The sequence below is a fragment of the Podarcis gaigeae genome (genome assembly GCF_964106915.1).
Source record: "Podarcis gaigeae genome assembly, chromosome: 1".
Taxonomy (NCBI): Eukaryota; Metazoa; Chordata; class Lepidosauria; order Squamata; family Lacertidae; genus Podarcis; species Podarcis gaigeae.
Genome location: NC_139678.1, coordinates 2,227,763 through 2,255,220, shown reverse-complemented (window position 1 = coordinate 2,255,220; position 27,458 = coordinate 2,227,763). Strand labels below are relative to the sequence as shown.

Below are 27,458 nucleotides of genomic sequence, written 5' to 3'. Positions count from 1 at the left end.
TCTAGGTTTGTCATTGCTTTTCTCCTAAGAAGCAGGTGTCTTTTAATTTCGCGACTGCTGTCACCATCTGCAGTGATCATGGAGGCCAAGAAAGTCAAATCTCTCACTGCCTCCATTTCTTCCATTTGCCAGGAGGTGATGGGACCAGTGGCCATGATCTTCGTTTTTTTGATGTTGAGCTTCAGACCATATTTTGCGCTCTCCTCTTTCACCCTCATTAAAAGGTTCTTTAATTCCTCCTCACTTTCTGCCATCAAGGTTGTGTCATCTGCATATCTGAGGTTGTTGATATTTCTTCCGGCAATCTTAATTCCGGCTAGGGATTCATCCAGCCCAGCCCTTCGCATGATGAATTCTGCATATAAGTTAAATAAGCAAGGAGACAATATACAGCCTTGTCGTACTCCTTTCCCAATTTTGAACCAATCAGTTGTTCCATATCCAGTTCTAACTGTAGCTTCTGTGTGTTTGTGTTAATGTGTGTGTATATGAGGAGGAAGATAGATGAGAGAGAGAGAGAGAGAGAGAGAGAGAGATTTGGGGCTTATTCCAATGTTTCTGCCAACCCTCTTTAAATAGAATACCTACCGAGTAACTGGATCAAATGTACATTTAAAAAGCCCCCAATAACTCTCAACCTGCTAAGAGTTATGAAGAACTTTCCTTCTCTAATAAAACAAAACGATGGCACATAAGTCACTGGGGAAAACAGTTCCACTCCATTTAAAGTACAAAAAGTTACAAATGCACATACGCTATGCAGGGAGATTCCAGCTAACCATTGGGAAGAACTGTCTCACCAGAGTGGTGCATGCTCTGGTTATCTCCTGCTTGGACTACTGCCATGCGCTCTACGTGGGGCTACCTTTGAAGGGGACCCGGAAACTACAACTAATCCAGAATGCGGCAGCTAGACTGGTGACTGGAAGTGGCCGCCGAGACCACATAACACCGGTCTTTAAAGACCTACATTGGCTCCCAGTCCATTTCCGAGCACAATTCAAAGTGTTGGTGTTGACATTTAAAGCCCTAAACGGCCTTGCTGCCCAGTATACCTGAAGGAGCGTCTCCACCCCCATCATTCTGCCCGGACACTGAGGTCCAGTGCCGAGGGCCTTTTGGCGGTTCCCTTGCTGCGAGAGGCCAAGTTACAGGAAACCAGGCAGAGGGCCTTCTCGGTGGTGGTGCCTGCCCTGTGGAACGCCCTCCCACCAGATGTCAAAGAGAAAAATAACTACCAGACTTTTAAAAGACATCTGAAGGTAGCCCTCTTCAGGGAAGCTTTTCATGTTTGACGGACTAATGTATTTTAATATTTTGTTGGAAGCCGCCCAGAGTGGCTGGGGAAGCCCAGCCAGATGGGCGGGGTATAAATAATAAATTGTTGTTGTTGTTACTTTCTGAGGGTGTTTCTTAAACCTAGAACAAGCAACCTCGGAAGGTGATGGACTCTCCTTCCTTGGAGGTTTCTAAGCAGACGTTGGATGGCCATCGGTCAGGGATTCCGAAGCTGTGATTCCTGCATTGCAGGAGGGGCTGGGCTGGATGACCTTTGGGGATCCCTCCCAACCACACAATTTTATGATTGCATGAGTCTAAGCTACATGTGTGTGTGTGTGTGTGTGTGTGTGTGTGTGTGTGTGTGTGTGTAGCATCTCGCTTCTCAACTCAGGGAGGCAAAGGCCTTGTGACATCCCTCCAGAAAGCACAACCCTTCAGATCTGGTAAAGGCTCTTCAAAAACTGACAGTCGCGCCCGGGGTCTGTCCTTCAACAGTAACCTTTCGCGGCCGCTCAAGGGGCGGGTAATCAGCTGCAATGCCAGGTAAGCAAACCTGTCACCGGATCGGAGGCTTTCAGCTCCCAGAGCTCCCAAATGCGGTGCCTTCTACCCCACCTGACAAACAAGGGTGTTGCTTCCCCGGAGAATAACATAAAAGTGCTTTACGGCCCAGTGGACAGCCTGGAGGCGAAAGGTGTGCCTTTGTGTATAGCAGCAGGGGCAAGAGAGGACTTTGCATTCATCTTGTGGCTCTTGGTTTCTTGGGGAGGGAGACTCGCGCAGGGTCCGTATCCCATTGTGCATGCAAGGCTTTTCTTTTTTGGGGGGGAGGCAGCCTTGGAAAGCAGGGTTGCAAAAGGGGGGGGGAGTGCATTTGCAGAATAAGGTGTGACAGTTTTCAGGAAGGAACAGAGAAAAGGAGGAGGGGAAAATACCTCTCTCCAGTAACCTTGAAATTCAATTTGAGAGATAAAAAGGGGGCTTGATAAAAATGAGCGAGGAGCTTGGAGGGGGCAGCAAAGAACCGCAGAAGAAAGGGAATGAGAAAGCCCGGAAGGGACGGGGTCGGTGCAGGTGAGATGCTTTTGTGTGGGTCTCTTTTTTAATAATAATAAAAAAGCAGACAATTATACGGCACAGAGGAAGAAAACAGACTTGCAAAGGAGAAGCATTAGATTTCATGAAATCCTGAAATAGGAGGGCGATGATCAGATGCAGGAATGCACTGTATAAAATATAATATCTTATTCCTGCCTAAAGGAGCCTGCTAAAGGAAGAAGATTGCCTGGTGGACTTCACAGAAGCTGCAAGGAGCTGTGTCTGGATCAGGTTACCTCTGGGCATGGGGTGGGGGTGAGACCCAAAGCCCAGTAGAAGCTGTGGGGTTGCAGAGCAAAAGGTGGGATTCAGCTCAGCTTTTGCACTGGTGCAAGAATTACATAAGAGCATCATAAGAGCCTGCTGGGTCCAGCCAGTGACCCATCTGGTCCAGCATCCATGAACATTTGCCCAGACTCCACTTCCAGCAGAAGAAACAGAGGAGGGCTAAGAAAAGCCTCTAAGACTGGAGAAATGAGAAGCAAAATGGACATATCCTTTCATTCCTACTCAGGGGGTGAAGTCCTGAGAGCCAGGGAGAGATGTCTTGGAGGATCACATTTGGATCCTGGACCTTACTCCCCCACCCCTGTTCCAGACCCTGGATGTAACGGTCGTCTTGGAAATGGAGAAGAGGCTGAGATGGTCAGATGTGAAGTCCTTCAGGCAGGGATCTCTCCCAACCCCAGCTGGAGATGCCAAGGATCAAGCGTAGGCCATTCTGCGTGCTAAGCAGATTCCCTAATCAGGGATCTTTCCTTGGAGAGCCACTTCCAAGCAGTGTAGAGTCCCACTGTTTCTCAGACTTGGGTCCCCAGCTGTGGGTGGAATACAGCCACCATGCCTTGCTAGCAGGTAAAGGTAAAGGATCCCTGGATGGTTCAGTCTAGTCCAGGCACTTCCAAGAGACTGCGATCTACCCATTGTCATTGTTGAGCTTTTTGGAGGGGAGGATTGACCAAAGTTGTAAAGTACCACACAGGAGATCAATTTACTTCATACTGTGATCTACCTGGGACACACCTGCGATCAACCTGTTAGGCAACTGTGGGGTTGTGGCGCTCATCTCGCTTTTCAGGCCGAAAGCGACAGCTTTCTGGCTCATGCTGCCAGCAGGACTGAACCTGTGATGGCCTGGGATTCCGATTCAGAGGCTGAACCCGAGGAATCCCAGCCTGCACAGGAGTCCCCGCCTCCAGGGCCGGCTGAACTGGGGCAAGGCCTAGATTCTGAGGAGCCTGCACCTGTGTCAGATCCTCAAGAGCAGGCACCAGGTGAAACCATTCTGGCCCCAGAGGTGCTTGAGGACTCAGTGTCTACAGGTGAGGCTCCTCCAGGGCCCAGTAACCCTTTGGCCTCTCCTGAACTGCAGAGGCTTAGGGCAGAGAGGCGAAGGGAACTGGTATCTCCCAGGAGGAGTGCTCGCCTTAAGGCCAGGGGGCCGGGACCGCCCCTGGCCTCAGAGAAGATAAAGGCCAGTCAGCCCGGTCCCAGGTTGCGGGAGCAACGTCGTTGTTGGCTTCAGACCTTCCAGTGTTCCTGTTTCCTGCCCGGCCTCCTGCTCCTGACCTTCCAGCATTCCTGTTCCCTGCCCGGCTCCCAGCTTCGGACCTTCCAGTGTTCCTGTTCCCTGCCCGGCCTCCTGCTTCTGACCTTCCAGCATTCCTGTTCCCCGCCCGGCTCCGTTTCGGACCTCGCCTCTCGTCTTGTGACATCGGACTACGGTAACGGTACCCTCCCCCCCGGGACCAGCACAGAACCGCTTCTGGAGCAACGGGACACCATGACAGAAGCCAGAGCACACGGAAACACTGTTCCCCTTCCCACCTCAATGGTACCAATTTATCTACTTACACTGGTGTGCTTTTGAACTGCTAGTGGGTGGCGCTGTAGTCTAAACCACTGAGCCTCTTGGGTTTGCTGATCAGAAGGCCAGTGGTTTGAATCCCCGTGATGGAGTGAGCTCCTGTTGCTCTATCCCAGCTCCTTGCTAGCAGAACCAGTGGTCAGGAATGATGGGAGTTGTAGTCCAACAACGACTGGGGACCCGAGTCTGAGAAACACTGGAGACAGTGTATTACGAAGCTGGATGACCCAATTGCAGCTTCCTTGCTCACATTCATATCTCAAGTCATCACAGTCTTCTGCTTTACTCTTTCCTTTGTCAGTACAGTCATACCTCAGGATAAATATGCTTCAGGATAAGTATTTACGGGTTGCGCTCTGTCGCTCCGTGTTATTTCTGGGTTTCACCACTCGCGCATGCGCAGGCGGTCAAAATGACGTCACGCGCATGCGCAGAAGTGGCGAAACGTGACCCGCACATGCGCAGACGCAACTTACATTTTGTTCAGGGTGTGAACGGGGCTCCAGAACGGATCCCGTTTGCATCCCGAGGTACCACTGTAAACTGTGTCTCTGTTGGCGATGAGGGCCTTTGTCAAAGGCAAAACTCGCCCGCAAGATCGGGGCCATGGAAGGGTAGCCCTCTCCTCCTCTGGGCTGCTCTTTTGTGCTTCTGTCCTCCTGACACATCTTACACAATCCTGCTCACTTTTCTCCGCAAATTGCAAAGCGCTTGTTGGCGGAAGTGCAACAGATCTGATTGCCAGTCAACGGTGATGATGAACTTACAAGTGGCCGCTGAATCGTAGGAAACCTTGTGTGCATGTGCCACATTAGGAAGAATCATTTCCAGGTAAAATTTACAAACCCTGGACGATTCTAATTTGTTCGAAATTACGCGTAAGTGGCTGTCTCTCGCTTGTACATTATCTAAATTACTAGCAAATTGGTCTGTTAGCTTTCATTACAGAGGACATGTGGCCGCAAAAAGCGCCGCCTGGGCTTATGTTTTGTGCTCTTGCGCGAAAGGGCGGCAGCGTTTGGGACCCGACTCGTGAGTTTTCGTGGCGGATGCAAATTGGCTCCGCTTCAAGGAAGCGTGTCTGTTGATGACTTCCCTTTTCCATTTCGGGTTTTGTCTGAATGTAGGGGAAAAGCTCTCTGCCTGCTTTTCTGCATTGTTTATTTTGTTTTAAAAGGCTTGCAGGCTGCTGAATCACAAAACTTTCCCAGTTGCATGCATGGCAAAATATTAGATGGAGCAGCTAAATAGCGTAAGAAGAGACTCCCACTGGATCAGGCCAAGGGGGGGGGGGGGGCTGTTCTTCCAAGGGCTAAACATTGGGCCTCATCATGGGACTGAAACTGCCTTGGTCGCACTGGTCGATGATCTCCAGCAGGCTAGGGACAAAGGTGAGAGCTGTTTCCTAGTTCTGCTGGATGTCTCAGCGGCGTTTGATACCATCGACCATAACATCCTTCTGGACTGTCTAGAGGGGCTGGGAGCTGGGGGCACTGTCCTACAGTGGTTCCGCTCCTTCCTCCTGGGCCGTGTTCAGAAAGTGGTGGTGGGGGATGAGTGTTCAGACCCTGGGCTCTCACTTGTGGGGTGCCTCAGGGTTCTGTCCTCTTCCCCATGCTTTTCAACATCTATATGCAGCCGCCGGGAGAGATCAATGGGGCTTTGGGCTGGGTGTTCATCAGTATGCAGATGATACCCAGCTCTACCTCTCTTTTAAATCAGAACCAGTGAAGGCGGTGAAGGTCCTGTGTGAGTGCCTGGAGGTGGTTGGAGGATGGATGGCGGCTAACAGATTGAGGTTGAATCCTGACAAGACAGAAATACTGTTCTTGGGGGACAGGAGGCGGGTGGGTGTGGAGGACTCCCTGGTCCTGAATAGGGTAACTGTGCCCCTGAAGGACCAGATGCGCAGCCTGGGAGTCATTTTGGACTCAGCTGTCCATGGAGGCGCAGGTCAATTCTGTGTCCAGGGCAGTTGTCTACCAGCTCCACCTGGTACGCAGGCTGAGACCCTTCCTGCCCACGCACTGTCTCGCCAGAGTGGTGCATGCTCTAGTTATCTCCCGCTTGCACTACTGTGATGCGCTCTACGTGGAGCTACCTTTGAAGGTGACCCAGAAAGTGCAATTAATCCAGAGTGCGGCAGCTAGACTGGTGACTGGGAGTGGCTGCCAAGACCACATAACACCAGTCTTCAAAGACCTACATTGGCTCCCAGTACGTTTCCGAGCACAATTCAAAGTGTTGGTGCTGACCTTAAAAGGCCTAAATGGCCCCAGTCCTGTATACCTGAAGAAGCGACTCCACCCCCATCGTTCTGCCTGGACACTGAGGTCCAGCTCCGAGGGCCTTCTGGCGGTTCCCTCACTGCGAGAAGTGAGGTTACAGGGAACCAGGCAGAGGCCCTTCTCGGTAGTGGCACCCGCCCTGTGGAACGCCCTCTCAGCAGATATCAAGGCAATAAGTGGTACCTGGGGTTACATATGCTTCAGGTTACAGACTCCGCTAACCCAGAAATAGTACCTCGGGTTAAGACCTTTGCTTCGGTCAGCAGTGGCGCGATGGCAGCAGAAGTCCCCATTAGCTAAAGTGGTGCTTCAGGTTAAGAACAGTTTCAGGTTAAGAACAGACCTCCAGAATGAATTAGGTTCTTTATCCGAGGTACCAACTGTATTTTACTTTTAAAAGACAACTGAAGGTGGCCCTGTTTAGGGAAGTTTTTAATGTTTGATGCATTATTGTATTTTACTATTTGGTTGGAAGCCGCCCAGAGTGGCTGGGGAAACCCAGCCAGATGGGCGGGGTATAAATAAATTATTATTATTATTATTATTATTATTATTATTATTATTATTATTAAGCCTGCAGACTGGTCATCTGCTATGAGAAGGAGGATTACAGCCTCAATGGGGCCTCGACCCCAGAGGGGTCACCTTCTTCTGAATACCTTCCAAGTGTCCCGATTTTCCAGGTACAGTCCCAGAATTACAGAAGCTATCCCGGTTTTTGATTTGATCCTAGAATGCCCCAGTTTTCCTTTTCCCTCCCTGCGAGTATAGGGCAGTATAGAAATTTAATTAAAAATAATAATAATAATAACAATAATAATAATAATAATAATAATAGGTGTGTGTAGGTGCAAAAATGGAGCTCTGTTTATACTGAAAATAAAGTACCTGCACCAAATGAAGGAAATGCAGAAGCTGGCATATAAAGCCCTTCCTATAATTTCTAAGGGAAATGTCACCAATCCACTTAAAATTCTTTAATTGCGATGATTCAGCAGCCAGCCATTTCTTAGGAAGCGAGGGAGGCGTTTATTCCTTTATCGTAAATGGAGCCTTACCCTGCAAGCCTTTACATGTCTACTCAGCCGTAAGTCCCACCGCATTCAATGGAGCTTACTCCCAGGCAACTGGGTAAAGACTGGGCGGCCTTACACTGCAATCCTAAGCATGTTTACTCGGAACTGAGTCCCATTGAGTTCAATCGGATTTACTCTCTGGTATGATCCTGGTCATTCTCGCAGTTTCTGTTCTTGTCGTTATCATTATTATTCCGCCTTTTTCCCTGAGAGGGACACAAGGCAGCTTACAGCTAAAATTTTTATTTTACAGATAAATGGAATGCAATAAAAATCAACAGAGGAATACAATACCCCAAAAAACAAAATCACATAAACAGGGCCAGTAAACAATGGGAAAGATTCAGTTGTTTGGTAACCAGGCAAGATTGCAAGGGCATAAATTAATATTTTCAATTAAACAGAGTGTGTGCCTTGAGATCGGAAGGGTTGTCAGGCCTCCGGGGTCTGTGAACAGAGATCTCTGCAGCAGCTTCTGTGCCCCTTTGAGGGAGAAGGAAGGATAATAACTATAATAAAAATTTAAGGTTTTATTACCATGCAAAAATGGGGAAGGGGTTGTTTGACCTTGAACCAAGGGAAGGTTTTGCCTCTAATGAATGAAGAGGAACCACCATGCAGCTGGGCTTGCCACGGACCATGGCTGGAAGCTTATTTGAGGGAAACATATTCTGCAAACAAATAATAATAATAACAACATCATACTAATTCAACCCTGGAATCTCCCATTCAATAAACAGCAGGTGCCTAGGAAATGCAGGCAGGATTTTGAATGCTGAAGAGAAGAATAACACCTTTCCTCCCACGCTCAATATAGAAAGAATGCAGAGTTGTGTTGGGTGGGGAGCCAGACTGACTTTTTTTTGCAGGTCGGCCCCTGTGAGAACAGGATGCTGGACATGATGGGCCATTGGCCTGATCCAGCAGATGCTCTTCTTACGTTCTAGTTCCCTGGGAAAAGGGATTGGTTGTTAAACTGCACTGTAGTTTTGAGAGGGGAAGGGGGGGTCAACTGACAACTCTCAGCACCCTTAACAAACTTCAGCTCCCAGGGTTCTTAGGAGGAAGCCATATACCGTATTTTTCCATGTACAGTCATACCTTGGGTTAAATATCCTTCAGGTTGAGCATTTTCAGGTTACGCTCCGTGGCAAGCTAGAAGTAACGGAATGCGTTACTTCCAGGTTTTGCCGCTTGCGCATGCGCAGATGCTGAAAATGACGTCACGCGCATGCGCAGAAGCAGCGAATCGCGACCCGCACAGTCGCACAGTTGCAGGTTGCATTCTACTCAGGATGCGAACGGGGCTCCAGAACGGATCCTGTTCACATCCAGAGGTACCACTGAATTAGATAATAAAATAATAATAAACCATAAAATTTTATTTATATCCTGCCCTCCCCAGCCGAAGCCGGGCTCAGATGAGGTTTTTGACTCAAAAATCATGTCAAGAAACTGGGGTTGTCCTATACATGGATAGTGGCATGGGGGGAAGCTGCGCTCCACCAGCCAGCTGGTTGGCAGGTGCGCATCATCCCCCATGCCAATGCCAGGGGTGCATGCTCTAGGGAGCATTTCCCACCCGCAGTGGGAAACTTTGGCAGTCCCCAACAACGGCCCTGCTGGGGTGATGGTGCGCATGCAATTCCCTCTAAAAAAAGCTCAACAATTTTGGGCCTTCTCCCCTCATTTTCTTTAAATTGAGTCTCCAAAAATCGGGGGTGTCTTATACATGGAGGCGTCTTATAGACGGGAAAATACGGTATGTTTAGAGTGGTATGACATGGCTTTAACTGCATGCAGCAAGTGAAAGTGAGCATAGACCCCCATCTTCTCCATCCTTGCTTGTCCCTTCATCTTGCCTGCACAGACGGGGACCGATTCTGGCTACAGTCCATCTACTGTGGCTTAACTGCACTGGGGAATCATCCTCTGGATTGAACAAAATCGCCCCCACCCCCGGCCGCCTATTTGCTGCCACCCACCCCCGGCAGAGCCTGCTAATCCTTTTTTTTATATATATGATTTTTTATTAATTTTCAACACAAATAAAGACAAAGCAATCAACATACACAAACAAACACAAACATATAAACATGTATAATTTCAAATCTTGTTTTCATAACCTTACTTCTCGGACTTCCCCCTCCCTCCCCTTCTCTGCTTCCCTATTTTAAAAGTTTCTTCAACAACCCTTCAGGCCAGTTAAATTAATCACTTATTGTCTTTTTAAAATTTATTCTGGTAATTAATCTATCAACCCATTACAGCTGTAATTCTATATTTTCCTTTACCTTGACATTTTAACATTCATCAATATTACAACAATTTTTAAGATATACTTTAAACTTCTTCCAATCTTCTTCCACCGTCTCTTTCTCTTGGTCACGAATTCTGCCAGTCATCTCTGCCAGTCCCATATAGTCAATCACCTTCGCCTGCCATTCTTCCAGCGTGGGTAGTTCTTGTATCTTCCAATACTTTGCTAGGAGAATCCTTGCTGCTGTGGTGGCATACATAAAAAACGTTCTATCCTTCCTTGACACCAATTGGCCGACCATGCCCAGGAGAAATGCCTCTGGTTTCTTATGGAAAGTACATTTAAGTACCTTTTTAATTTCATTATAAATCATTTCCCAGAAGGCCTTAATCCTCGGGCAAGTCCACCAAAGGTGATAGAAGGTACCTTCAGTCTCATTGCATTTCCAACATTTGTTATTGGGCAAATGATAGATTTTTGCAAGCTTGACTGGGGTCATGTACCACCTATAGATCATTTTCATGATATTTTCTCTTAAGGCATTACATGCCGTAAATTTTATCCCGGTGGTCCATAACTGTTCCCAGTCCGCAAACATAATGTCATGACCCATATCTTGTGCCCACTTTATCATAGTTGGTTTGACTGTCTGATCTAGTGTATTCCACTTCAACAGCAGGTTATACATTCTTGATAGGTTCTTAGTATTGGGTTCTAACAGTTCTGTTTCTAGTTTTGATCTCTCCACCTAGAAGCCAATTTTCCTGTCTTGTTTAAACACCTCCATTATTTGATAATAATGAAGCCAATCTCGTACCTTAGACTTTATTTTCTCAAAACTCTGCAGTTTGATTTTTCCACTCTCTTGTTCTATAATTTCACAGTACTTTGGCCATTTAGAATCCATATTAGGTTTTTTCACCTCCTTAGCCTCCATTGGTGATAACCACCTAGGAGTTTTATTTTCCAGCAAATCCTTATATCGAATCCAAACATTATATAATGCTTTCCTGACAATATGATTTTTAAAACCTTTATGAACTTTTACCTTGTCATACCATATATATGCATGCCAACCGAATCTGTTATCAAATCCTTCCAAATCCAGAATGTCTGTGTTCTCAAGAAGTAGCCAATCTTTCAACCAGCAGAAGGCTGCCGATTCATAATACAATTTTAAGTCCGGCAGGGCAAACCCCCCTCTATCTTTAGCATCAGTTAATATCTTAAATTTTATTCTGGGCTTTTTGCCCTGCCAGACAAATTTAGATATGTCTTTCTGCCACTTCTTGAAACAGTCCAATCTGTCCAGAATCTGTAATGTTTGAAACAAAAATAACATTCTAGGCAATACATTCATCTTGATTACAGCAATTCGGCCTAACAAGGAAAGCTTCAAATTTGACCATATTTCTAGATCTTTCTTTACCTCCGTCCAACATTTGTCATAGTTATCTTTAAATAAATTCACATTTTTAGATGTCATATTAATCCTCAAATATTTGACTTTCTTTGCCACCATTAATCCAGTTTCATTTTGAAACCTCTCTCTTTCAACATTTGTTAGATTTTTCTCCAAGACTTTAGTTTTTTGCTTATTCAACTTGAATCCTGCTACCTGACCAAAATCTTGAATTATTTCTAAAACTCTTTTCGTACTAGTATCTGGCTGTTGTAGGGTCCAGAGCCTGCTAATCCAAGCCATTTCCACCCGCTTCCAGTGATGCATCGCTCTTTTTGCGCAGTCCGTCTCCGCTATGCAAACCACCTCATCCAAAATATGAAGTATGGAGCGATAATGCATAAAACATCGGCTGCGGAGTAGGTTATTCTGAAGAGCCGTAAATTATGCAGGCTTCATGGAACTTTAAAGAAGTCTGTCACTGTGGCAAATCAGGATCCCTTGAGAGGTGGCCGCGTAAGGCCCCCTCCTTGTGATTTGTGACTATTTCAGCAAATAAAAGTTTCAAATTCACTACAAACAGGCTTGAGATATATCCATCTCTTGGAGAATACTCTGGTGACTGGCGGCTTCTAAGGGAGTGAGAGAGGGAGCAGGAGACAGACGCTGCCGAGAAGGAAGCCCTGCGGCGAAGGAGGGGATCTGGAGTGGATTGATTCAGGCACACAGTGTGATGGCCTGGGATTCAGACTCAGAGGCTGAACCCGAGGGATCCCAGCCTGCACAGGATTCCCCGCCTCCAGAACCTGCTGAGCCAGGGCTGGGGCCTGAGCCTGAAGGGTCCTCACCTGTGCTGGATCCTCAGGTGCAGGCATCAGCTGAGTCTGCTCTGGCTCCTGAGGTGATGGAGGACCCATTGCCTGCAGGTGCTCCACTCTCAGCCCCATCAGGGGAAGCAGAGGTTGCCTCTGGGTCCGGTAACCCTCCAGCCTCTCCTGAGCTGAAGAGGCTCAGGGCAGAGAGGCGGAGGGAACTAAGTTCCTGCAGGAGGAGTGCTCGCCTCCAGGCCAGTAGAGGCGAGTCACCTGAGGATCGGGGCCGCCCTATGCCTCGGGGCAGATAAACACCAGCCAGCCCCAGTCCCAGGTTGTGGGAGCAACATTGTTGGTAGAATGTTCCTGCCTGCTGTTGGAATTCTGGCCCGGTCAGAGGTATGTGCCTATCTGTTCAGGCACCGGCTGAATTCCTTAGACCTCCCTCCGGCGACTCCCGGCAGAAAAAAAACACACGAGGTCCATTCCGGTGATTTTCCTCAGGCTGTGAGAAAAACACACCAACTGCTTCTCCTCCTCCCTGCTCCCTGCATATCCCCAGGGAGGGGAATCAGACACAGACAGAAACGTATCTACATGTCTTTATTTCTGTCTTTAGCAGTCATACAGTAAAGATGTCTGCTCTCTTCAACAAACAGAGAGAAACTCCAAACTCCACCCATGTACATCCTGTACAGGTCATATGACACACACTGAGCTCACATCCTGTGCTCAATACGGAGAATGGACTGCCCCTTCGTTTTCATGGCAACAGTCACATACTTCCTGTTTGGCTTTCCAGCCACAAGCAGCTGACTGAGCTGCTAGAGCCTTTGCTTGCTGCTGCATTGCTGCTTTAGAATAACACCTGCACCCTGTCCTGCTCTTCTGCCGGAGCTCCTGACCTCACCCGACTCCCTGCCTTGGACCCAGCTTCAGCTTTGATGGACAGCATCCATACCGCACCATCGACCTCGGAATGGACTCGGACCTCGCCTCTCGGTTAGCCCCCGGGACCAGCACACACACCCAGTCTTAGCGATGACGGGCAGCCCAAAACCACTTCACAGGGTGGGGGAGCTTCCTGTGGCATAAGAAGAGCATGTGCTGGATTAGACCAGTGGCCCATCTCGTCCAGCATCCTGTTCTCACAGTGGCCAACCAGATGGCTCTCTTGGGAAGCAGGATCTGAGCACAGGAGCCCTCCCTCTCCTGGGGGTTCCAGCAATGGGTATACCAGGCCCTCCAAAGTGTCCTGATTTCCCGGGGACAGTCCTGGAATTACTGAAGCAGTCCTGGCTTCTGAATTGATCCCAGACTGTTCTGCTTTTCCTTTTGATTTTAATAATAATAATAATAATAATAATAATAATAATAATAATAATAATTTATTATTTTTACCGCACCCATCTGGCTGGGTTTCCCCAGCCACTCTGGGTGGCTTCCAACAAACCACTCAAATACAATAAGTTCAGATGTCTATAAGTTTGGTAGTTATTTTTCTCTTTGACATCTGGTGGAAGGGTGTTCCACAGGGCGGGCGCCACTACCGAGAAGGCCCTCTGCCTGGTTCCCTATAACTTGGCTTCTCGCAGTGAGGGAACCGCCAGAAGGCCCTCGGAGATGGACCTCAGTGTCCGGGCCAAACGATGGAGGTGGAGATGCTCCTTCAGGTATACTGGGCCGAGGCCATTTAGGGCTTTAAAAGTCAGCACCAACACTGTGAATAGTGATCGGAAACGTACTGGGAGCCAATGCAGGTCTTTCAGGACCGGTGTTATATGGTCTCAGCAGCAACTCCCAGTCACCAGTCTGGCTGCTTCATTCTGGATTAATTGCAATTTCCGGGTCACCTTCAAAGGTAGCCCCACATAGAGCGCATTGCAGTAGTCCAAGCAGGAGATAACCAGAGCATGCACCACTCTGGTAAGACAGTGTGTGGGCAGGAGGGTCTCAGCCTGTGTACCAGATGGAGCTGGTAGACAGCCGCCCTGGACACAGAATTGACCTGCACCTTCTAGAAGTTTCATTGACACCAACTGTAGATGCAGAAGAGAGTCATCTGTGCCAGCAGCCATCAATAGTCCTTTCCTCTAGGAATTGGTCTAATGCTCTTTCGAAGCCTGCCAATGGCTTATGTATCCAAGCAGGGTGGTTTTTTGACCTGGTATCGTTCAATCAGAAGACACATCAGTTGGGGTTTTAAGTAGATTGTCCCCCCTCGCCCCCGACACTACGTCCCTGCACAGAGTACATAGCCTCCCATTATTTCTTTGTTTGCATGACTTTAAAAGAGGATTTTACAGATAGGAAGTGCCTACAGAGGATGGTGAATACAGCACAAGATATTATGGGCTGTCCCGTGAATCCGCTGGATGAAATAGCGGAAGAATGTTGCCTCAGGAGAGTGAGGAAAATTCTCAGGGATGATTCGCACCCTGGCTGGCACTTTCTTGATCTCCTGCCCTTGGGCAGAAGATATAGAAGCAGGATTAGTCGCACCAACAGGGTAAAGAACAGCTTCTATCCGTGGGCTGATAGGCTGCTGAATGAAAAGATAACAGCAGGGCAACGGTCTTTTGGGTTTGGTGTGTGTGTGTCAGTAAACGAGGGGAATTAAGACTAAGAGAGCTGAGTGGTGGTTGCGCGTGTAACCTCACTGTATACAAGTTGTACAAGTGACAATAAAGTATTTCAATTTCAATTCCTGGAGGAGGAGAGAGCTGCCGATGGCCACTGATATCTCCAACTGCCATGGCTGTGCTCTGCCTCCACAGCAATGCTTCTGAACACCAGTATTTTGGAAACTGCCCTGTGACCCTCAGCAGTATATGAAACAAATAAATATTAATAAAACAGCAGGAAGGGAGAAGGTTCATGTGCTCGGCTACTGCCAGGGGGCTTCCCAAAAGACGCATCTGCATGGACACTGTGAGAACAGGATGCAAGACTTTAGCTGAGATTCCAGGGGGGTGGACTAGATGACACACGGAGTCCCTTCCAACTCTACGATTCTAAGACTAGATGGGACACTATCCTGACCCAGCAGGGCTCTCCCTCCCTTGTATTTAGGCTTAATTGAAGCTTGGTTTTTGCGCTTTATGGCCATCTTCGTTGGAAGGCAGGTCTGTTGCCAGGATTCACAGTGTACCACTGGGAAGCAGAGGCAAAGAGAGGAGGAGAGACTCGCGTCAAGAAGCCTCAACATTAATTGTAGGTGAGGTGCTGATTGTTCCCAGCACCCTGTCTGCCAGGAGCCCACCCGGCGGATCTGCTGTGAAACAGCCCTTTGACAGCCTTCCTAAAGCCTCCGCTGATTTCAGGGGCTGCTGTTTGCAATCCTTGATTGAAGCAGGTTGCAAATTGTTCTGCTGCCTGAGGAATCGGCAGCCGAGAAGCCGAAACCGTGGCAATCTCCTTGCAGGAGGGGGCAGGAGGAAGGTTCCCCCTCTCCTGCTATGATGTTTCAAGTGCAAGGAAACCAGAAACTGGGATCTGTGGCATCACCTTGCTTAGCGTCAGCAATAGGATTTCTTCTGCGATCCCTCGTAGCCAAGTAAGATTGTCTTCCATGAACATGGTTTTCACAGTGAGTCCATAAGTGACTGGAAGCCAATTCTGGATCCACGCGTCCTTCCTTCTGGACATGTGGATCCAGAATTGGCTTCCACAGTCACTTACGGACTCACTGTTAAAACCGTGTTTATGGAAGACAATCTGACAAGCGGCTACAAACAATCGCCAAAGAAGAAGAAGAAAATCATGGTGAGGGTTTGCCAATCGTGCCTTCCTCTTAGCACTTTTCTCCCTTGCGTCCTGAGTTTGAGTGTCTTCAAAGCCCATGACACCTTTGGTCAAGGCTGTTCTCCAACTGGAGCGCTCGCAGGCCAGTGTTTCCCAGTTGTCAGTGCTTCTACTACATTTTTTTAGATTTGCCTTGAGATTTTTTAAACCTCTTTTGTTGACCCACCAGCATTAGGTAAAGGTAAAGGGACCTCTGACCATTAGGTCCAGTCGTGGCTGACTCTGGGGTTGTGGTGCTCATCTCGCTTTATTGGCCGAGGGAGCCAGCGTTTGTCCGCAGACAGCTTCCAGGTCATGTGGCCAGCATGACTAAGCCACTTCTGGCGAACCACAGCAGTGCACTGGAGCTGTACCTATTTATCTACTTGCACTTTGACATGCTTTCGAACTGCTGGGTTGGCAGGAGCTGGGACTAAGCAACGGGAGCTCACCCCGTCGCAGGGATTCAAACCGCCAACCTTCTGATTGCCAAGTCCTAGGCTCTGTGGGTTAACCCACAGCGCCACCTGCGTCCCGTAACCAGCATTACGCTTTCCATTTTAAGTTCGGAATAGAGTAGCTGCTTTGGAAGACGATAATCAGGCATCTAAACCACATGACGAGTCCAGCCGTGTTGATGTTGAAGAATCATTGCTTCAACACAGGTGATTTTTGCTTCTTCCAGTATACTGGCATTAGTTCGCCTGTCTTCCCAAATGTTGGAAATACCGTTGATGGAATCTTTCAAAGAGCTGGAGATGGTGTTCATTTGTGGTCCATGTTTTACAAGCATACAGTAAGGTTGGTAGTAAAATAGCTTTGTAAACAAGCATTTTGGTTTCCCTGTGATTGTCCCAGTCCTCAAAAACTCTGTAGTTCAATCTGGAGAAAGCCGCACTCGCAGAGCTCAGGCCCTTGTGGAAATATAGCTGTCCAGGTAGGAAAAGTGATTGGCACTTTCCAATATTACACCATTGAGTTGGATTTGTGGTTCTGCAGAGGGGTTCTTTAGTGCTTGTTGGTGCAGCACTTTGGTTTTTTGGATGTTGAGTCATAGGCCAAGCTTTTCATAAGCTTCTGCGAAGATATTTAGCAAGTATCTGTCTTCTTTCGTGTCTCTGTTTGGCTCCTCCAAACATTATTGCCTCTTCTTTGGCAACAAATCTACAGAGCGAACTTTCTTGTTAAGAGGAGACGATAAGCCCTGTAGGTGGATCAGGACAAATGGAGCCCATCTTTTGTAACATCTTGTTCTCCCTTTGGCCAGCCATGTGCCACAAAGCACAAACATCCAAGTTGTGCTTCTCAGAAACTGGTATTCAGAATCGTAGTCTCTCTTTTTGAAGGCTAAAGATATCTTGGTAATTTTTCTTCCCTGAAAGCAAACCCCAATCCCGAGCTCTTGACAGTGGGGAAGGATCCAGCCCAAAGCTCTTTCTCTGCCCTTACTATTTTATTTATTAGATTTATAGGCCGTCCTTCATCACAAGGCCTCATGGGAGATCACAAGAAAAAAAATACCAGGTTGCTCATTTTATCAAATGTTATTTTTCTTATGTTCTGCGTTCCAAAGAAAAAAATTCATTAAATTCTCATTTAAATACTTATTTAAACCTGTTTCCCCTCAAAATATGCGTTTCTAAACACAATTTGCTTTTATAAGTATGCAGTTTAAAAATTCATTTGTTTTGAGCTGAGAACTGTGCCAGAATATTCATCAAGTGTGAAATCCAGTGGATTCCAGTTTTGATGTTAATCCACTGGGTGCGGATCAGACCCCTTTCGTGTTGGCCTTTGCAAATGCTTTCCATTCTTAAGACCTGGATTCCAGACTCTTTCTCTGTGGATTGCTTCCCTTACAAACTGGTCGGCTGCTGCTCTTTTACTTTATTTCAAATCTGTTTCTGCTTATTTCATTGTTATTTTAATAGAGCCACCAATGGAAATTCTTTGCCTATCCCACACACTTCGTTTCACAATCATTGTGAGTGTGGGTTTGAGTGCGAGATAATGCATGCTTGTTGTCACTAATGACACAAACGGGAAGGAAAAGCAAGAGGGAGCATAGGAAGACTGGAAGCTGCCTTATTCATAGTCAGGGGGTTCGACTAGATGATCCTTGGTGTCCCTTTCAGGGTGAATAAAAATCAATGATTTTTTTATAAAAAAGAACAGATTTTTTAAAAAATTTAAATCGGAATTTTTTAAATTTAAATTGGATTTTTAAAATAAAATGCTTTTGGAGGAAAAATCTTTTTAAAGATAGTTTTCTACTGTATTTAAGTTACATTATAGTCCAAAGGCTAATCATCAGGAAATAAGGATTTGTTTTAAGTTTTTCAAAACTCAGTCTAAGGTTTTCTTTGGGGGGGGGGGCGTTTAACCACATCAGTTAACAAACATGGATACATATGCCGCAATGTTATTGTTTTAGTTCAATAAATGGTTTAAATAGTTGTTAAGAAAATGATTATTTTTCTCCTTCCAATAAAGTACAGCAGAAAAGTTGTCCAAATAGAAACAGTTAACTTATTGAACCTCACAATAATTTCATAATTATCTGTCTATGTATTTCTGATAGTATAACCAAATCAGCAATTTTTTATACAGTCATACCTTGGGTTACAGCTGCTTCAGGTTGTGTTTTTTCGGATTGTGGACCACTGAAACCCAGAAGTACTGGAACGGGTTACTTCTGGGTTTCAGTGGCCGCGCATGCGCAGAAGCACAAAATTGCGCTTTGTGCATGCGCAGAAGAAATGAATCGCAATCGCTCAGACGCGGGTTGCGAACTGTAATGGTTGTTAGGGGTTACTTGTGCGTAACCTTACTTCAGTTCAGTTAGCTTGCTTGCCCCAACCATGCCCAGGGTCAGAGCTCGCCCTCCGTGACCTGTTAGTCACTTGCAGAATCCGAGAGTGGGCGTCTCTTGAACCTCTTCCAGCATAAAAGCTGTTTGACCCCGAGTCTCCTCCTATGTTCTCTGCGCGGAACGCGTCTGCGCAAGTAAGGGGAAGGCAGGGGCGTCCCAGTGCTCTCTCCACTATCGTCAGGGGAAGGGTCTTGGAGCCCTGTCACCAATTCCTCCATCTCCCTCTCTTCTCTATGGGTGTTACGTTGAAATCCTTCCCCCCTGCTCGTCCCCTCTCCGGCATCGCTGGGTGGCCCTGCCTCCGTCTCTCGTTCTGATGGCAATTCCCTGACACGAACACTGCGGGTTGCGAATGTGCGTCCCACACGGATCACATTCGCAACCCGAGCATCCACTGTATAATTGTAAAAACTACTCTGAAAATTTATGATTCCAACAAGGAAACCTTCCTCTGGTTGTAAATATTAAGATTTTTCCAGCAAGAAGGAGTCTTTCTGTAAAAAGAAATGATTTAAATCAAGTCTTACTGACTAGTGATTTAAATTGTGATTTAAATTGTGATTTAAATCAAATCCACCCTGGTCCCTTCCAACTTCACAGTTCTATGATTCTATAGAAACATTGATCCGCCTACATGACTCAGGATTGTCCACATGGCTCTGCCACTGAACTAGGGAGTTTCCCAAGCCAGACCCACCTGAAACCCCCGGTTCAGGTACGTCTCCAGCTCCCTCCCACACCTGGATCGAATACCGAAATGCATCAGAAGGGGGGGGGGATCTGCCTAGAGGATCTGTGATTTTAGGGGAGGGGGCAGAGAATTGAGGAAAAGAGAAAGAACTTTAATTGCCCTCCCGAGGACTCAGAATGACCTGTAACTCTCAGCGCTGTTTAAAACCATCTAATCTCCTGCCTGTCAATCAAACAAACAGATGCTTGGAGCCGCAAAGGTCTTTGCAGCTCCACAGGCTGGGAGGTTCTGGCCCATTAATAGCCTGAAGGCTGGAGGAAAGATGACTGAGGGGGGCAGCTTCTCTGTAGGGGCCCAGCAGAGCCAGGATAGCTAATGTAAGGGTACCAGATTTTTTTTAAAAGAATCCAGGGACACTTTTCTTCTTCTTCTTCTTCTTCTTCTTCTTCTTCTTCTTCTTTTGAAAAGAGAAAAAGAAAGTTATTTTTTTAAAATATATATTTTTTAAAAATTAAGAAGTAATACAGTGGTACCTCAGTTTACATACACTTCAGGTTACATACGCTTCAGGTTACAGACTCCGCTAACCCAGAAATAGTGCTTCAGTTTAAGAACTTTGCTTCAGGATGAGAACAGAAATTGTGCTCTGGTGGCGCAGCGGCAGCAGGAGGCCCCATTAGCTAAAGTGGTCTTCAGGTTAATACCGTTTCAGGTTAAGAACGGACCTCCGGAACAAATTAAGTACTTAACCCGAGGTACCACTGTATCTTCTCTTCTGGGTCTCCTCTGTCGCGTGGCCTTCCCCTGGGCTTCAGCCTGATCTCTTGGAGCACTATCTGCCGTGGAATAGGCTCGGGTCGGGCCTGGGCTCGGCCACGTGTCCTTGCCCTCCCAGCACTCTCCTACCTCCACTCCTCAGTGACGACAGCTGTAGCAGCGTGGCCAGGTCGGGGCTCCCCTCTTTTTTCTCCTTCCTCTTTCTCTCTCTCTCTTCCTTCTCCTTCCCCTTTCCTCCTCCTCCCTGTTTCGGCTCCGGGGTTTTTACTAGCCCTGGAGTGCCGCTGGGCAGTCGGCCGGGTGGCCAGGCGCTCTCGCTCCTGGCTCAATTTGAGTTATGGGGGGAGTGTCCCAGTTGACACGCCGGGCGTCCCTGGTTCCCCCTTGGCAGCGGCAGTCCCAGCAGCCTGGAGCCAGCCTGGTAGCACAGTTGGCTCTGGCTGGCTTCAGGAGCTGCTCGCTGCCGTGACACCCCCCATTTTGCCACCCCGGAAGTCCCCATATGATGTGTCTTGTGCCGTCAAACCAATCACGCAACATTCATTCCCTATTATAATTAGATTAATAAATCTACAACACTTAAAATATAATTCCGGGGACGTTAAATGAAATCCAGGGACATTCCGGGTTACGGATTTTGTCCAGGGACAAATTTGTAAATCCGGGGACTGTCCCCGGGAAACGGGGACATCTGGTAACCATAGGCTGATGACGATGGTCACAAAGGATGTTTGGGTCATTGCTGGGGGATGTACAAAATTGGGAATGTCTCTTCTGCCATTTATTTGTTGTTCAGCACTTAGGCACAAGCAACCAGATGCACGCAGGTAGGATGGAGGACACACCTGGCTTGACAGAAGTACACAGGGAAAGCATCTAAGAGTCTTAGGCCTTATCCAAATTCCCACTTGTCCTGCTGCTTCCCCCCAGGGAAAACTGCTCTTTAGTACTCAATCAGAGCAAACAGCAATGCAAGTTTTCACCAGATGGACATTTGCTCTGAATTAGCACTAAAGAGTGGTTTTTCCCTGGGAGAGGAGAGGGGCAAGATGAAAACGGCTCAGACCGGTACTTTCTAGGTACAGGACGAGTGGCAGTGTGGCCATAATAGACCACAAGCTTAATGGAGTCCACAGTGTGATGCAGCAGCAAAAAATGCTATTCTAAGCTACATCAAGAGAAGTCTAGAGTCTGGATCAAGGGAAGGAATAGTCCCACTCTGTTCTACCTTGGTCAAACCACACCTGGAGTCCACTTCTGAGCACCACAATTTAAGGATGATCCTGACAAGCTGGAACGTGGGCAGAGGAGGGTGACCAAGTTATTAAATGGTCTAAAAATAAAGCCTGATGAGGAACAGTTGAGGGAGTTGGATGTGTTTAGCCTGGGAAAGAAGAGACCGAAAGGAGAGATGATGGCCATCTTCAAACATCTCAAGGGCTGTCATATGGTGAATGGAGCAAGCTTGTTTTCTGCTGATCCAGAGGGTAGCAAGCAATGGATTCAAAGGAGAGGAAAGGCGATTCTGACATAATATTAGGAAGATCTTTCTGATGGTAAGAGCTGTTCAACAGTGGAATGGACTTCCTCAGAAGGTGGTGGGCTGTCTTTCACTCGAGACTTTTAAGCAGAGGTTGGGGAGGGGTGTCACCTGCCAGGGGTTCTTTAGTTGTGATTCCTACCTGGGACTTCTACTGCCAGAAAGTTCTTCCTAATAGTTAGTTGGAATATCCTTCCTTACAATTGAATCCTTAGTTTGATTACCACCCAGGATAATGACAGCTTACAGGCAGTGAAAAGAAACTGTTTTTTTAAATATCTATCTATATCTATATATCTATATGTATATATGTGTGTATATATATATATATATGCAGGTTTTGGTGTCCTCGGGTGTCTTCCCGTGTAAAAGTTGGGGTGTCTAGGCGACGTTTCGACGAGGTCTCACTCGTCATCTTCAGGCTGGTGCTTTCGGCTTCTTGTTACTGGAACAGAGCGGGATCTCAATGTTTGAGTTCCTATAAATACTGTAGAGGGGGTGTGGTGTCTAGCCTCCAATGTTCTGGGCAGAGAGGAAGTTCCCAGGCTAGTGTGCCTTTTCTTCTTTTGTTCCTTAATTACTTGAGAGATACCTTGAGTGATTTCTTGAGTGATATCCTGAGTACCACTTAGGTGGGTCATTAGGTGTGGATTAGTTGCTAAAGTCTTTGTGTCTTGACCTCTTGAACTTTGTGAAGAGTTTTCCTGAGAAGATGGCTGTATTGCACTTAGTTGTGCTTTGGCTTGGCTTCATGTATAGGGGCGAGCTGTGGTTTTGTGGCTTGTGTCAGCCAGATCTGTGTAGGGATTGCAGGGGGGTGCAGCATCCGGAGGTGCCACCATGGATTGGCTACTGGATGGTGTCAGTAATTCATCTGTGGAGAGGGTCTGGGTTTGGGTCTGGTGTGGTTGATTGGTGTTGGCGTTCTGTGTGCCTCTGGATCTGGTGTCAGTTTTTGTGGAGAGGCCTAATTTCCAGATGTCTGGCAAGCGGGATGTGTCAAAGACTTTAGCAACTAATCCACACCTAATGACCCACCTAAGTGGTACTCAGGATATCACTCAAGAAATCACTCAAGGTATCTCTCAAGTAATTAAGGAACAAAAGAAGAAAAGGCACACTAGCCTGGGAACTTCCTCTCTGCCCAGAACATTGGAGGCTAGACACCACACCCCCTCTACAGTATTTATAGGAACTCAAACATTGAGATCCCGCTCTGTTCCAGTAACAAGAAGCCGAAAGCACCAGCCTGAAGATGACGAGTGAGACCTCGTCGAAACGTCGCCTAGACACCCCAACTTTTACACGGGAAGACACCCGAGGACACCAAAACCTGCATTCCTGTACCCGTGAAAATCTACGAAAGCAAATATATATATATATATATATGTTGTTGTATAGTCGTTTAGTCATGTCCGACTCTTTGTGACCTCATGAAGCAGAGCACGCCAGGCCCTCCTGACTTCCACTACCTCCCACAGTTTAGTCAGAATCATGTATGTAGCTTCAAGAACATATATATACACACACACATATATATACATACATACATATACACACACACACACACACACACATATATAATTGAATTATTATGCAAATACAAATGAAAGTATACAAACATTTCAACTGAATACAAAAAGGGGGAAAGAAAAGAAACAGAAAAAAGAGGAAGAAAAAACAAAAAGAAAAAAAAGAAAACATAATAATAAATAAAAATATTTTTTTATTTATACCCTGCCCTTCCCGGTTCAGAAAACCGGGCTCAGGGCAGCTAACAACAAATTTAAAACACTTAATTGATGCAACAAAAAACAGAGCCAACGCAAAAAGTAAGAACATAAGTATAGTATAAGCTAACTATAACAGACATCCCATAATGTCATTTCTCTACTGAGATGCTGACCCTTCTGGGGTGGACCTCTTTTTATTATACTTTTGGTTTTTTGACTCCCATTGACCTATAGGTTCATTTCCTATAGCTAGAACAATTTCTCTGTATTTCAATATATTCCTCTTCTTGCTATAAGGAGACATTTTCCCACTTACGGGTTTATTCTAAACACAACCAAATCTTGGTTGTTAAACCTCGACTCAATAGGTAGGCATTTAGGCATCCCCATTCCTTCTGGACTGTTTTATTGGGCTTGTTCCTTAAGGCTTCCATCAACTTAGTGCGTTCCAAGCCCTCGCTCAGCTTTTGTAGCCCTTCTTCTCCAGTTGGTATATGGTCACCCTTCCAGTGCTTTGTTGTTGTTTAGTCATTTAGTCGTGTCCGACTCTTCGCGACCCCCTGGACCAGAGAACACCAGGCCCTCCTGTCTTCCACTGCCTCCCGCAGTTTGGTCAAACTCATGCTGGTCGCTTTGAGAACACTGTCCCACCACCTCGTCCCCTGTCGCCCCCTTCTCCTTGCGCCCTCCATCTTTCCCAACATCAGGGTCTTTTCCAGGGAGTCTTCTCTTCTCATGAGGTGGCCAAAGTATTGGAGCCTCAGTTTCATGATCCGTCCTTCCAGTGAGCACTCAGGGCTGATTTCCTTCAGAATGGAGAGGTTGGATCTTCTTGCAGTCCATGGGACTCTCAAGAGTCTCCTCCAGCACCAGAATTCAAAAGCATCAATTCTTCAGCGATCAGCCTTCTTGATGGTCCATCTCTCACTTCCATACATTACTACTTGGAAAACCAGAGCTTTGACTATACGGACCTTTGTTGGCAAGGTGATGTCTCTGCTTTTTAAGATGCTGTCTAGGTTTGTCATTGCTTTTCTCCCAAGAAGCAGGCGTCTTTTAATTTTGTGAGTGCTTAGCAATAGCTAGTAGTGAAAAGAAACTATTAAATCCTTGTTGGGTGGGGTGAATGTTGTAAAAACAGAGCCAGGAGATCTTCTGATGATTGAATAAATTTGTGGATGAGTTTATAGCCTTGATGCTTCATCTGTGCCTGGGATTGCTCTGTCTGTTAAGGCTGTTGCTTAGTTACCCGGTTGCAGCTCTGCTTGTTACGTGACAATGTCTACTTGTGTGTAAAGCTAAGGTGAGGGAAGGCCTCTGTGCAGTTTAGAGGCCTAACAACTTAACCCCTGTGTTGCAAACAATAGTCAGTAATATCCAAGGCATATTATACACTTATACTTTTTCATTCACCATATAGATGGGTTTATGAAGCATTTCTGTATCCTTCTGCTGTGCTGAAGAAGAATTCCACGAAACAGTGGGTATATCCAGAATCACTGTTCACAACTGTTCTGTTTGCGAACTACTTTGTCATCGTCAGACGCCATTAACTAAGCTTTACAGCCTGTTTCCACCAGATAAGAATCTGACACATTGCTTCTTTCAGTGACTTGCATAGTCTTCAAAGACTTTCCGAGACTTATAAGACTTAAGTTTATTTGGTTTTATGTTTTCCAGAGAATCCATTAAGAGAGCATATTTTGTGACTTTCAGAGATTCCTAAGTTTTCTGTTTATGTGATTTCATATATTTCATATTATATAAAGAGCATATATTGATATCCTATCATTGAATTTGGTCATCGTGTTGCCTTGGATATTACCAACTAGTTTATAGGCCTGGTGACTGCTTTTTGTGGGTTCTGACCTAGCAAAACGGTCTCCAGCATCACAGTTCACTCAAGGAAACCAGTTGCAATCCCCTCTCCTCTCCTGCTTCTTGCAGATCCTCCAGCAGTGGAGCCTACCTTCCTGGAGATCCGTCAGGGCCAAGGCCGAAGCGTCACCATGACCTGCCGTGTTCTGAGGGCTTACCCCACCCGCGTCTTGACCTTCGAGTGGCGGCTGGGCAACAAACTCCTTCGGACGGGGCAGTTTGATGCCCAGGACTCCACCGAGTACACGATCCGGAGCCTTTCCAGGGACAGCTATGGGATTTACAACTGCAACATCATCAACGAGGCGGGGGCCGGGAGGTGCACCTTTCTGGTGACAGGTAGGCTTCCCCCATACTGCTGGGTCTAGGGCTGGCAGGCCAGGATGGGGCAGGGGACAAAGGCTTTCCCCCCACACCCACACCTCCAGGATTGCCATGATGCCAAGGCTGTAGTGCGCACTCCAGCGCATGAAAATGCGGAACAGGTGCCTTCTCTCTGGGGTGCAAAAGATGGGCCACCTCCCTCCATCGCTGATCAATGTGGGCAGGCAGTGGTGACTTTGTGATGGAGGAAAAGTAGTGTGTGTGCGTTGAGAGCATGTTGTCATAATTGTGTGTAGGTGTGTGGGGTGGGGAGAGAGAGAGACTCCAAATGTCCTTATTTTCCAGGGACAGTCCCGGATTTACAGGAGCTGTCCCAGTTTCTGATTTGATCCTAGAATGATCTGATGATGATGATGATGATTTTATTATTACTATTAGAATTTATATACCACCCTATACCTGGAGGTCTCAGGGTGGTTCACAGAAAAGATCACAATATATAAAATCAAAATAAAAACAATAAGCCAATAACACCCCTCCCATCCCAAAGAGCCACATTTTGAAAGGATATAGGATGTATATCAGGTCAGGCAAAGGCCTGGTTAAAAAGGAATGTTTTTGCCTGGTGCCTAAAGGTGTATAATGAAGGCACCAGGCGAACTTCTCTGGGGAGAGCATTCCATAGACAGGGAGCCACTGCAGAGAAGGCCCCGTTCTTGTGTTGCCACCTTCTGGATCTCTTGAGGAGAGGGCACACAAAGAAGGGCTTCACAAGATGATCACAGGGTCTGGGTAGGTTCATATGGGAAGATGTGGTCCTTGAGGTATCGTGGTCCTGAACCGTTCCTTAGGACATCCCTATTTTCACTGGAGAAATGTTGGAAGGCATTCTACATGTGTGTGTAGGAAGGACTTGTGCATTTAGGATGCAATTTAGATAACTTCATGGATGGGAAGGGTAAAAAAAAAAAGGTAAAGGACCCCTGGACGGTTAGGTCCAGTCAAAGGTGACTGTGGGGTTGCAGCGCTCATCATGCTTTCAGGCCGAGGGAGCCGGCATTTGTCCACAGACAGCTTTCCAAGTCATGTGGCCAGCAGGACTAAACTGCTTCTGGTGCAACGGAACACCGTGATGGAAACCAGAGCGCATGGAAATGATGTTTCCCTTCCCACCGCAGTGGTACCTATTTATCTACTCGTGCTGATGTGGTTTCTAACTGCTAGGTTGGCAGGAGCTGGGACAAAGCAATGGGAGCTCACTCCGTTGTGGGGATTCGAACCGCCAACCTTCTGATTGGCAAGCCCAAGAGGCTCAGTGGTTTAGACCACAGCGCCACCCACATCCCTAGAATACAATAGTGCACAATAAAATCAGCTCTCGAAATACCAGCATTGATTACTACCAGTAATCAGTGTCAGAGGCAACAATGCTTCTGAATGGCAGTTGCTGGAAATCCCAGGAGGGGAGGTTCCCTTTGTGTTTGCATCCTCCTTGCTGGTTCCCTGGAGGCACCTGGTTCGCCTCTGTGAGAGAAAGATGCTGAGCTAGATGGGCCATGGGCCTGATCCACCAGGCTCTTCTGATGTGCCTTGGGGCGAGGAGGAGGAATGTGCAGGAGGAAGCAGGCTTTGCATCATCTGTGGATTGCTTGCCTTGAGTTCCGCTTTGGATTCCCCACCTTCCGCAGTGATGTGAAAAGAATCCCTTTGACACGGTTGCTTTTGTGCTCAACTCCACTGCGTTGTCGGAAGCCCAAATTGCCGGTGCAGAGAGGA

General features: G+C 47.0%; 1 protein-coding gene across 2 annotated transcripts in view; it reads left to right on the top strand.

Moving 5' to 3' along the window:
• MDGA2 (MAM domain containing glycosylphosphatidylinositol anchor 2) overlaps positions 1 to 27,458 on the top strand; it is a 401,452-nt gene that overhangs the window by 301,517 nt on the left and 72,477 nt on the right. For both annotated transcript variants that reach the window (XM_083732457.1, XM_083732456.1), the window contains exon 9: positions 25,428 to 25,697. In XM_083732457.1, coding sequence (XP_083588583.1) covers positions 25,428 to 25,697 — 270 coding nt within the window. The remainder of the gene's footprint in view (positions 1 to 25,427; positions 25,698 to 27,458) is intronic.